This window comes from Phyllostomus discolor, chromosome 1 (assembly GCF_004126475.2).
Source record: "Phyllostomus discolor isolate MPI-MPIP mPhyDis1 chromosome 1, mPhyDis1.pri.v3, whole genome shotgun sequence".
NCBI classification, from domain to species: domain Eukaryota; kingdom Metazoa; phylum Chordata; class Mammalia; order Chiroptera; family Phyllostomidae; genus Phyllostomus; species Phyllostomus discolor.
In genome coordinates, this window is record NC_040903.2 from 23,043,885 (window position 1) to 23,056,871 (window position 12,987).

At 48.9% G+C, this 12,987-nt stretch overlaps 1 protein-coding gene across 8 annotated transcripts in view; it reads left to right on the forward strand.

The window, feature by feature from the left end:
* The window catches only part of TBC1D1 (TBC1 domain family member 1), a 207,303-nt gene that overhangs the window by 170,446 nt on the left and 23,870 nt on the right, over nucleotides 1–12,987 (forward strand). For all 8 annotated transcript variants that reach the window (XM_036019718.1, XM_036019712.1, XM_036019704.1 and 5 more), the window contains 2 exons: nucleotides 3,763–3,924; nucleotides 9,590–9,748. In XM_036019718.1, coding sequence (XP_035875611.1) covers nucleotides 3,763–3,924; nucleotides 9,590–9,748 — 321 coding nt within the window. The remainder of the gene's footprint in view (nucleotides 1–3,762; nucleotides 3,925–9,589; nucleotides 9,749–12,987) is intronic.

Below are 12,987 nucleotides of genomic sequence, written 5' to 3' on the forward strand. Positions count from 1 at the left end.
TTTTAATCGTAATTGAAGGTATTTTTAAACAGGTGTTTCCCTGGTTTAAAAAATACTATGTTGTAAAAAAGAATTAAATAATGGATGTAGTTTTTCTAAACTCTGTATAAGCTTGGGCTCATTGAATTACTGAGGCTTCCACCCCTTAGCCCTCCCTTTCCAAGCTTTGGGGAGGTGTTGGCAGTCGGAAGCCTGTTTATCTGTGGACGAAGTTGCTAACAGCACAGGATTGGGGTGGGCAGCCACCGCCCACCTTACACAAAGGACATAAACCAGGTCTGAATATTAATCCAAAGTCCAAGTTAGCTCATACATCCATGTTCAATGATGTTTTTAGATGGCTCTTTTGCAAAGTTACAACATCTGATCTCACACAGACCTGGCTTCCTCCAGCTCTGGAAGCTCACAGACATGGGATTTAGACCCTCATTTACTATAATAAACAGTTTGGTCTTGTATCTGATGTTCTCGCCTTGGCTCCTTGACGTTTGTCACAGGCCCACCCCATCTGCCTTAGCTGACAGCATTTTGGAGGCCGAGGATTTGAGGCATCATCAGGTTATCCAACAGCAGGATGTTGCTTGGGCCAACAGCAAAATGCATGGATTAAGCCTTTGCAGCTGAGTCTTCTGGCCAGATATTTCTGTTCTGTTGACTCCAGAGCAGGTTTCTCGCCGTGCTTGCTGGGCTCTCCAGCGCAGCCTGACATGCTGATAGCAGAGTTCACTGCCAGAGAAGCGTGCGCTAGCCCCAAGAGCCCCGTGCTGCCGGTGTCAGCAAGGCTTCTCCTGCACCCGACTGGCCACAGGGGCCCCTTCAGCTCGGATGGCATCTATCGTGTTTCCTCGCAGCCAGAATGAATGTAGGGTGGCCTTTTTTTTTTTGAAAGTTTGCACTCCGCAGAGGTAGGGACTTGTTTAACAGGACCTTGAAAGTATATTCTTCAAAGTTAGAAGGAGAAGAATAAAGATAGTAGGTGACAAATCACAAAAAACAAGGGAGAGTACTAGGCATGGAGTCACTACCAGCCACCAGCTAATTGGTAACCTTGTCAAGTCCCTTAATTGCCGTGAACCTCAGTTATTGTGTCCACGAAGTGAGAGGCTGGACCAGGAATCTCTGCAGGCCTTCTTAGTGCCTCCCCCGCCTTTTTTATGTATTTGTGCTTGAAGGCAGTAATTGGGTCAGTTAAGTACAGAATCCATGCATCAGATGAATAAGGTATTACCACCAGGGTGCCATTAGCCAGATTCACTGAGTTAGCATTTGCTCAATTTCTAACTTGGAAAAAGAAAATATTTTATATTGTCAGCACTTACTTTTCAAAACAATGTTTTGTACCTTTTTCATTGTCTGACTCAGATATGGCACCTGCCTGTCAGCTCTGTGGCTTCGTAGGGGGAGGGCTTGGGAAAAGGACAATGACCTCTGCTCACCTTTCTGTCTGAGAGAAAGCTGTCCCCCGGCTCTCACCTTGATGCCAGACACTTCAGTTCCTCCCTATAGGCCACTGGTGCCTCTCAGGCCGCTACCCTGTGCTGGAGCTCGGAGGGAGCGAGTCTGAGTAAGTCCTTGTGTGGTTCCTTCAAGAGGAACTGCTTGGGACTCCAGAAGTTTCTTTCACCGACTCAATCCCCACAGATTTTTGCAGCCAGAAGTTATAGGGACTTACCTTCCTGGCACTGGAACTCTGGGCTGGGGGGCCTGGTATGGGGCTGGGACTTCTTGCTGCTGAGATATCCCTCCAGAATTTTTATCTGCTACACATGGATGTAGGACCAGCCCATTCTGCGTCTCTGCTCCTCTTACCACTCTGGATGGATGTGGTTCTTTAATTCTGTAGTTGCCAGACTTCCATTCAACTCAATTTCTGTATGTTCTGAGTGATGGTTGTTCTGTTTTTTAGTTGTAATTTTGATGTGGTTGTGTGAGGAGGCAAGCCATGTTTACGTGTGCCACTATCTTGACTGGAAGTTCTAATTCTCATTTTAAAAGCATTAGGAACTGAGGTTCAGAAGCATTGTGGTAAAAAAGAAAAAAAAACATAGTGGTTTAAACCCTGAGGGTTTCACATTCTACCACCAGCACTTCTTACTTCTGTGGCCCTGGGCAAAGGAAGGACACTGCTCAGCCTTGGTCTCCTTCGGAATAAAATGGGGTTGGCGTGGGAGAGTGTATATATTTGCAGGGGATGAGACAGAACAGACTTCTGACGTGTACACTCACTTGCCAATGTCTGCAGGACTCAGAACAACTTTATGCCAATAAACCGAACTATTGGGTTGGACAAAAAGTCAGTTACATTTTTTCCATAAAATAAAAGACATTTTTCATTTTTACCAATACCTTTATTGGGATATTTAGAGTATGCCAGCCATCTCGCTATTGGCTTCTAGTGGATAGAGGCCAGGGGTGCTGCCAAACATCTTCCAACGAGTAAGACAGCCCCACAGCCAAGCATCCTTTGGCCAAAATATCAACAGTACCAAGAATCTTCACCAACCACTTTTGACACCTTCAGTCCATCACAGCACCCTCTCCACAGACTACATGAATCTTTGCTTTTGCATGTCGGTTCCATTTTCACCTTTCTTGAAATAATAAAGCATAATATGCCAAAAATGTTGCATATTTTCTGTCATCTTCAATATTAAAATGGCTACATAAAAAATGCACCCATTTTGATAAGTTTTTTTTTTAAAAATGCATGCTGATATGACAGCTGTCACCATACAATCTAACAAAATTGTTTCGAATGAAGTTAAAGACAAACACTACTAGAGCCATCCTATGGAAAAAGATAAATGAAGTCTTTGGCCAACCATTTCATATTTAAATGAAATGGACAAACTTCTTGAAAGATGCATTTTACCAAGAATGGAAATGAGAACAAAAAGAACATCTGACTGGCACTGTGCCTGTTAAAGAGATCAAATTTGTACTGAAAATCTTTCACACAGAGAAAACTCTGGCTCGGGGAGCTCCCCCAGATGCTAGAAAACACACAAGATCCTTAATTGATCTGTGTCTAACCCCAGGAAAAAAAAAAGTGTAACAGCAAGCTCTGTAGCACAGTGAGGCTGAGGGTCGCAGGGCCGCTCTGCTTCCTGCTCTGGGACCTTGGTGAAGCCCCTGAGCCCCTGGTGCCTCTGAGTGACATTCAGATTAAGTGTCACTAAATGTACTGTACTTAAGACATATACTATTTATTATTACTGTAAAGAAGTCGAGTTTAGCAGCTCCGCAGAAGTCTGTATTGGCTCATACTTAGCTGTGTATCCTCCCAGCTCTCCTAATAAACTCACAGTGTAGATCTCAGATGTGATGTGAAGTGGATTTGGGGGCTGACAGTGTTACCACTGTATCTAAATTGGATTTAGTGGTTTTAGGTGGAAATGAGGTTGTCAGTTTTAATCTACTAGAATTGTTCATTTAAAATCCTGTATCACACTCCACCCCCACCCCCACCCCCACCCCCACTCCAGTTTGGTAATTCAGGTATAATTCTTCTTAATACCGCTTTGGACTGAATGGGGTTGGTGGGAAATAGTAGCTATCTCCATATACCTGAGGGCATGTCATATGAAAAGTATAGATTTATTCTCTTCAGCTCCAGGAAGCAGAAACACAACTATTGGCAGAAGCTACCCGGAGGAGGTTTGGCCCTAAATAAGAGAACGCCACCCTTGGAGAGCCAGGCTGTGGAACGGAAGACAGGTAGCCGCAGTGCTCACTAATGTGCTCTCGAATGGTCTGTTCTAGCTTCTGAAAATGACTTGCTGAACAAGCGCCTGAAGCTTGCTTATGAAGAAATCACTCCTTGTCTTAAAGAAGTAACGACAGTGTGGGAGAAGATGCTCAGCACTCCAGGAAGATCTAAAATTAAGTTTGACATGGAAAAAATGCATTCAGCTGTTGGGCAAGGTAAGCCTTACTGGGAATCAGTCTGCAAACCTCACCCCTCACTGACGGTTGGGGAGAGGTATGAAATAAAAAAAAATTTAAATGCAATTTTAGTGGGCATCTCTCTCCTGTTTTCATGAATTAATCCGTTTCCAGATATCTTAGTTAATTGATGTGACTTTCATCACTTTTCATGATTCCTCTTAAGCAAATCAGTTCCAAGGCCCAGAAAACCAGTAAACAGGAAGAAGACAGAGGAAAACTCAAGGACTTAGCTGCCCACAGACTGGGTAACGATATGATGCTACACTCTGAGTTCAGCAGTGGCCTGAGAACCAATTGTGCGGCTTCTCCCTGAGTACCCTCGGGAGGCAGCACGGAGTGTTGGGCACAGACTAAAGACAGGTCGTCCCAGCTTCAGATCCCAGCCCTGCCAATCTGCAGTGTGAGCTTAGGCAGGTGACTTAACCTCTCTGAGCCCCACTTTCCGCCTGTGTGAGATGTGGGTGGTGACAGTGGTGGCCGCGAGGAGGAAATGAGCTGATCCCTGGGAGCACCCTGCCCCTGTGTCTGCTCCACCAAAAGGCCCTGGAGAGTGGGCAGTTTCGCCACTGTTTTTAGTGTCGTCTGCTGACCGTGTACCAGTCCAGACCACTGCTGGCTCAGGATAAGTACAGAACTTGAGACCAAGCATTTAGAAGCTTTTACAGCCATTTGACAGATCCTAATAAAAAAAAAAAAGTGGACTTTTATTTTGTCTGGATTTTTTCCTCACTTTATTTTCCTACTAATTCATTTTTTACTATATGGTATAAAGGTATCAGTTTGCTGTGGACTGGAAAATTTTTAAAGAAAAAACTGGCCCTTCATCACAGATAGTTGGAGAAGCAGCACTTTAGAGCTTAACTGCAGCGATCGTTAGTGTCCGAGTGAAACAGCCGCTCCCTTGCAGACATGTGTGTGTGAGGGTGCTGGCGAGAGAGGAAGCTCTGAGTCTGTCCCGTCCCAGTGCTTCTGAGTTCTGGCCGGTCCAGTCATGGATAACCAAGTGTTTAGGAGGGTGGCAAATATATAAATCTTATGGCTTTCCTCTGACTTTATTACCGTTCAGTGGAAGAAGTTTCGCATGCATCGTTCGTCTCTGAGAGAGTAAGTGGAGCTGAGTGGTCTGTTCTTCCCCCTGGGTTTTGACAGCATCAGCTGTAGTAATACGTGGTCGCTGCTGGTTGACTCTCCCCTTTCTGTGGACCGGGAACGTGGACCGAGAGCAGCTGAGTGGTGGCCGTGGAGCTGGTCTCATCCTGGTGCTGGGCACCGTCTGGTACCGCCTGTGGTTGAACCGCACCTCGGCAGTACTGTTCTCTGAGACCAGAAATGTGGTAGGTGGTGAGGACTCAGGTTGCAGATTGGCCAGGGCACCCTGGGTGACATCTGGCAGGTGTCCCCACGTTTCTGGGCTCTGGCCTCCCGGCTGCTAGAGTGAGAGGCATGGGCCAGGCAGAGGATCGCAGAGCTCCCTTGTAGCTCTCACGTTCTGTGCAGCCATAGTAGTGGCTGGAGGCTTACCATTGCCCCACGTGGCCCTTGGTAGTTGGTTTTTCTTTTTTTTTTTTAAAGAGGATGCAGAGAAAAGAATGAGTTACTCTTTCCCTTTTTACTGTTGACTACATAAGACAGCTTTGCTTCTACAACAGGTAAGTCATCTGGGTCTATGATAGCTGTTCCAGATGTTTGACTTTCTTAGAAACCTGACTCCTGGAAATAGTGGTTTTCATCAGACATTCCACAAAGGGGACCACCAGAAATGCTCTCGGTATCCGGACCCCGTGCAGTGAAGTTTGGAGAGATGGTTGAACAGTTCGTGCACTGAGGGGAACTGAGGCCGACCCGGAATTTCCTCATGTGTTCCCAGCAGTGCCACCTCACTCTCCGCGGTGGGAACTCTGTGTCTCCAGCTGTGAGAGGGCTTTGGCAGTTACTCAGCTGGTTTCCACACGTAGGATTTAATGACTCCAAGCCAATGGCCACAGTCCACGTGTGGCTCAGCATAAGAAATGAGACCAAATCAGAGCCACGCCTTTGACCTTCAGGTCTAGGCCAAGTCACTTCCAAGCCCTCAAAAGAAAAGACAGTCTCATTATCAGTAAGAGGCCCCTCCGTGGTGGAAATAAAGGGATTTATGAACTTTCCAAGTCAAAACCGAATCACAGTAGCAGGATTAGGGTGTCAGCTTGGGAGAAGAAAGAATAGTTCTGTGGAGTTTTAAATATTCCAAAGTTTAGTTTGGGTTTAAATGGTTTACTTAATGATTTATTTGAATGACCTCATTGACTTAATGATTAAAGGATGTCAAGTAGACCATTATAAACTGGGCGTGCGTTTCTAGGAGTAGGGGTGCCCAGAGGAGACCCGAGCAGTTGGAAGGATGGGCCCGATGCAAACTCCCCTTACCTTTGACCCAGCAATGCCACACATAGGGACCCAGCCTGGGTGTTCATCAGCCGAAAATGGTCTGCAGTGGGAAGGAATGCCTATTGTGGCATTAATAGCCAAGAAATGAAACAGAACCCAAATCCCCAACCATGTGACCGCACCCACGTCATATTCCTTGAAAATGACGCAGTAGGTTGGTACTGATGCAGAAGATGAGTTGCTAAATGAACGACAAAAGGCCAGCAGGGGCTCACGTACAGTTGCGTGCCTGTGTGTGTGTGTCCCGGGGGCCTGCGGACATCTGCGTGGTGAGCGGGATGACAACCATCTGGCCCGCCTGGCCTAGCCCTGGTGCACCACTTGTTCCAGGAAAATAATTAATATCCTTCCTCTCCTTTGCTTTCACAAGCTTCCTGTTTTGGAGAGTGAACTCTATATTTACCCTAGTTATGGGTAGTTTTTCATTTTCTTCTTTATACCTTTTGCCCTTTCAAACGTTTTTTATTTAAATAGCAAGCATGTATTACTTTTAAAGTCATAAAACTTAAAAGGTGTTTACACTTGGGTGGTGGGTGGCCGCCTGTCCACCCGGAACCCTGCCTGCAGGTCCAGGGTAGACTCTGCCAGAATCCTGTCTCGGGTTGGGCGGGCAGGCAAAACCGAGTGTGGGGACGGGGATTCCAGGTCATTCTCAGTAAAAGCACTGGCTCCGATTTGCATGAGCCTTTGCGTTTAAATCGCACGTCTGAGCCTTCTCTGAAACAGCAGAGTACGTGGTGTTGTCCAGTGACACAGCCAGGGTTTTCTTCCTCCCAAAGGATGAAGGTCTGATAAGCTTAATGCGAATGATTTAGTAATAGGAGGAAATTGTTCATCTCATAACTTGGGAAAATTTCCCAGTTTGAAAAAAACATTTTGTGAAAAGCCCCACTATAAATCACTTACCATGCTGACTGGTTTTCGGGCTGCATGTATCTCTAATACGGTTTGAAGTATTATTAAAGGCTAGGCTGTGCATATTTGCACACACAGGCACCTAACATACATCTCTTAGCAGGAATAGTAGAGAATAAGAGAAGCAATCAAATAATATCAAAATAATAAAAAATAATATGCCCAGGGCATGTTAGTTTCCTGTGGCTGCCATAACAAATTACCGCAAAATTGGGGGCTAAAACAACAGAAATTGTCATTTCACATCCCGGAGGCCTGAAGCCTGAAGTCTAGGGGTCGGCAGGGCTGCACTTGGCCTCTTCCCGCTTCCAGTGACTGCTGGCACCTTGGCTTAGAGCTGCCTCCCTCCAGTCTCTGCTTCCGCGGTCCCATGGCCGCCGCCTCCAGCCTCCTCTCTGTGCCTCTTACAAAGACGTTTGTCGCTGGATAGAAGGCCCACCTGGATAATCCGGGGGGGGGGGGGGGGTGATCTCATTTCAAAATCTTAATTATATCTGTGAAGACCCTCTTCCCGAATAAGTTAACATCCACCTGTTCTGGGGGTCAGGGTGTAGACATGTCTCTTTGGAAGCCACCATTCGACCCACCACACTGGCCATCGGATTAACGCTGAGCTGTGTGTTCAGAGAAGGTGCAGGACGTGGTCACAGTTAAGTGTGGCCCCCCCCCTTTTTTTTTTACAGTTGGTATGTGTAAGGGAAAAACCAAATTACTTAGCACACCTTAAGTATTCCCAAGAGATGGCTGTGAGTGATTATTTCAAAATAGTTCCTGTGGGCTGAGTAATAGACCGACTGCAATCTGGTTCAAATCTACAAATGGTTATTTTATCATTAATTGCCAGGTCGGAGCATAAAGTCTTTCTCTCCAGTGCCCGGGTGAGCAGGCACACGTCTGACCGTTGTGACAGGGAGGACGTCGGTAGAAAATGTCACTCCCGCAACGGGGCTGCCACTAACCAGCTGGGTGCTCTCGGGCAAGGGACCTGTTCTCGGTGGCCTGTGTCCTGGTCTTTTTCAGGAGGATAATAGTTCCTGTAGCAGGTCATGAGGATCACGGGAAGTGCTCAAAATGGGGACCACACGGCGACCTCTCAGGAGACGGCCGCAGCTGCTGCGGCCACTGCCCTCCTTCCAGAGTAGAAACTTCCCCCCACGGGGGCGGGCAGGGGGGGAGGCCCTGGCCGGCCAGGGAAGTCACCTTTTCTTCTGGGTGGGGGAAAGATTAACCTTTACTCAGGGGTTCCTTTCCTCTCAAGAGAACTTCCTTCAGAGATGAAAAGGATTTGGCGCCTTATTCTGCAGTCTTCCTTCTCTCCCCATTTCTACAATGGGGCCCGGTGACAGCTGAATTATGAACCAAAGAATTTTGAATTTTGAAGACTGTCCCATTTTCTAATGAGGTTTGCCCTAAATAACATCATTGACTTTAAGAGAACTTTTCTTGGTTGCAGACATTTTTTATCACTTTGAGTGTTCAAATCAATCCCATTTGAATCACTGGGCAGAGCCTTCTGGAGAATTCCTCTTGTTTCCAGGTGTCCACTGCATGCCCCCCTGGCAGGTGTGCACAGACGATGCCCTGTGCAGCCTCTGGCCCTTCCTCCAGCCCCCCCTTGTAGAAGGCCATCTAATCAATAGCCTAGAATCTCAGCTTTGATTAGGCCACTCCCTTCCAGCTCAGAAACATCCCATGGTTCCCCGGAGCTACCACGTGAAGTGCAGGCTTCTCGCCCTCAGTTTGGCCTCTGATAAAACCCTTCCAGTCTGACCGTCCCCTGCCCCTCCCCACGTGGGCCCGGTGCCCGTGATGACAGGACACCCACAGCCCCTTCCTCCGACTTGTCGTCTCTCTTCCTTTCCCCTACTTGGAAGTCCTTGCACAAGTGACAGATTCTGTGAAATCTTTGTTTCCTTCACCTTAACTCCCTTTGATTATGTCCCTTGTGTGAGATGACATTCTGTAGAGTTACGTGCCTGGTCTTCCCTCCCTGGGACACTATGAATTGGCACAGCATAGGGGCTCATGTCACTCCCAGTTTACGCGGGGCAGACTCTGCTACAGTCTGAACAGAGTATTATTTGAAAGGTGAAAGGCAAGTGAAGGGGGAAAGCGGAATTGTGGAGGAAGGAAGGAGGTAGGACACAATTCTGGTTGCTTCCTATGCTGCTAATGCATAATGGGACAAGAATTCAGATCAATGGAATAAAATACAACTCATATGTATTATTAAGTTGTATCCTGTGCATAAAGTCTTTCTCTGTATTTTCTCCCCCCCTCCCCCACTCCCACCCCGAAGGTGTGCCACGCCATCACCGGGGTGAGATCTGGAAGTTCCTAGCAGAGCAGTACCACCTTAAACACCAGTTCCCCAGTAAACAGCAGCCAAAGGACACGCCATACAAAGAGCTCTTAAAGCAGCTCACCTCCCAGCAGCACGCAATTCTTATCGACCTCGGTAAGTCTGCAGATCGATTTGGTGTGGAAATGGAAGTTTCACTCACTCGAAAAATCCGGAGAGACTGTCCGAGTTATTTAGTGATCTGCCTTTAGGTTTAGCAATCAAAATTTGTTACTGAGCCTTTCAATTAAAAAAGCCCTGGAGTAATCACAAATGCCTTGGTCAAGCATCCATCAAAGTCTCCCTCCCCTCCCCGGGCAGTGCGTTAGCTCTGCTCAGCGTGGGGCACGGCCGGCACGAAGGCTCCAGTCAGGACCAGGGTCCAGGTCGGTAATTCAAGAATTGACGGGAGGTTTCCTGGGAAACGTGAGTGTCAGACCTAAGGAGCAACCTGGAAAACATACGTGTCGGAACCGAGGTTTGTTTTAATTACAGGAGCCACTCCCTGGCCTGTGCTGCTTTCAAACGGGACTGATTAGAGAAGGTGTAGAACGCAGATTGTGTGCACCTGCGCCCGTTTCCTTTTGGGAAGGGGCAGGCACCTTGTCTCTTGAATAGCTCTGAGAAACAGTGAGATGGGGACACTGTGTTGGACACATGTGCCATCGCTGCGGTGAAGCACGTATGTAATTAGGGTGTAATTGGGATGCAGTCACGTACAAAAGAGCTTCTGACTTGTCAGCAGCCACACATGGGGTGGAGGCGGGGTGCACCCTCTTCTGCCGGCTGCCTCCCACGGGGGCCTCCCTCTCCACCGTGGCGGGGCTCCCGGGCCTCCCACGGGCCCCCCGTGGAGGCCGCAGGAACCTGGCCCTGCCACTGGCGAGGCGTGTGGCCCTGCTTCCGGAACATTCATCCTGGCGTTGCTGCCGCCGCCTGGGGCTCGCTGGAGCCTCCGTCCACTTCACGCCCAGCAGTGGCCTGGCTCTTTAGGTCCCTGTAGCAGCAAGGAGGGAGGGGGGACGTTCCCAACAACATGAAGCAGGGGCTGGATCCGTAGTATTGCGTCTTGCCTCTCCAGCCACAAGCAAACCTAACTGTAAGAGTTGGTTTCACAGGTGCTGCCCTTTCGGTCTAAGTTCACGCATCATCTCTGAGAAAGCACCCCTGACTGTAGCCTCTTCTCCCGGCTTCTGGCCACATTAGCTGCTTCTCTTCAGCCATCTTTTCTACCCATCTCTCACCCCGTGGTACTTATCACACTTACTAAGTATTAGCGATTATCATTATTATTTAAAGCTGTTACCTTATACCCAACGTTGCAATGCTTATGTAAACTCCTTTCTGTAACGGTCACCACCCGATCAGGTGGACCTCAATCTCTCCCTGTTCAGAGATGAGAAACGTGAGGCACAGAGAGGCGGTTCACTCCCGGTGCCACAACCGATGGGTGGCTGAGCAGTGTGTGTGCCTCCCAGGCCTGTGTCCTGCACCCCGCCCTCCCCATGACTGTCCTTGGTGTTACGGCAGCGGCGGCAGTTTTTTTTATTGCTTTTCACCCCACGGGATGCGCCCTCTGTGGGCTGGGCTGGGGACCACCCAGCTCTGAGGACAGAGCCTGCCACGTATTAGATGCTCGGTAAGTCTTGAGATGTTGAAGATGAGGCCCTGTACTAGCCCCTTAATCTCGTGTGACCCGCACAACAGCTCTGGGATAAGAAACTAGGAAACTGAGGCACAGGCAGGGCAAGTGGTGAGCACGGTCCTACAGTTTGGCAGGACCTGAACCCACTGCGGCTCTGTGCTGCCTCCCCAAGGCCCACCGCACCCCTGCGTTCCCATGGAAGTGGTGGGAGGGGGGATGCTGACAGGCTGTGAGGAGACCTCAGGGACCCAGTGGGGCTGGAGCCCGTTTGGCCCACTGACCCCAGGCAAGGCAGCTTTGTGAGTTGGCAATAGCTCTGTTTGCTAATGTGATGAGTAACAGAAAAAATGACATCATGTTCCTGTCATGTGAAATGAAGTAAAAAATAAATGCGGAGTAGGAGAGTGGAAGGGAGGGAGTGCAGATGGCTCTTCTGCTGCCCTCTGCTCCTTCCCAGGGCTGGGGGAGGAGAAGGGAGCACGCTCTCCCCTCCTGGGTTCAGTGCTCTCTTCCCCGGCTTCCTTCTCACTCTCCTTGGTCTGGCCCGGCCCTCGGCCTGCTCGGTCTTCTCCCAGATGTTGCTCAGAGATGTAATCGCCTTTCCCCGGAGCAGAAAGAGACGCCAGGTCCACGCAGGGCCAGGGGGCCTCCCCCCCGGAGAGGCCCTTCCCAGAGGCCCTCGGCTGCGTTTCCACCAGCGGGCACGTAATTTGGGTGTGCCAGGATTCTTTTCCCACTCACGGGCAGGGCCAGGCTGCACGCACATCCTCCGGCCCTGCCCGTCTCCCACCCTGCAGGCCAGCTGCAGCCGCCGGCCCTGAGGGCTCTGGCCTCCTCTCTCCATGGCTGTCCCGGCCCTGGCCTGGCCTCCATTTTGGATCCCCTCCAGAGGCCCCTCCGGATGCCCCTCCGGATGCCCTCCCGAGGCCAAAAGGAAGCTCCATTTCCAGTGGTACATTTCCCGGGTAACCTCTGTGTATCTCTTCAGGCTTTGTCCATGGACCTACCAGCGCCATCCTTCTCTCTGAACTTGAACTTGCAAAACCTGTGTTTTGACCCAGACCCAGCGGTTCCAGGGAGCCCTACCTGCCAGGCTCTGCTCTGTCGGGTTCAGGGAGGTCTCGCTTAGAAGTCCCTCCAACTCCAAGCTTCCCCTGGCTTCCTCCTCACCTCTCACCAAGAGGCGGCGTGTGCCAAGTCAGTTGTTTAGTCTACGCTTTCTATTTAGTCTGCACGACGGCCAACTCAAGGCCCAATAAAGGTGTGCAGTACAGAGTGAAACAAATCAGATTTCAGGTTTTCGTAAAAAGTGATACCTGTATTCTGGCCAGAACAGAATGCTTATAGGTTGGACATACTTTGAGCTTTGATGCATTTTTGTCTTCCTGCCTCTTGCTTTACTTTCTGAAATTAGATGTGAATCTAATCAATGTTTTTGCAAGATTTTTTTCTTCCAAAGAGTAAGAATAATAAACTACAGTTGGGCAGTACAAAACATTCTCTAGGTTTATCAGATATCAAACATTCTTTTTACGACCCTGTATGAACTTGGGCATGTGTTATCCCACTTTAGAGGTGATGCCTGAGTACCAGAGAGGTTGAGTCCTTTGCCCAAGTTATAAGCTTGGACAGTGGGAGGAAGTTCTAGAACCTAGGTCTTCTTAGTCTTCCTCTCCTGTCCCTTCTAGGGCACAGTATCACTTCTGTTTCT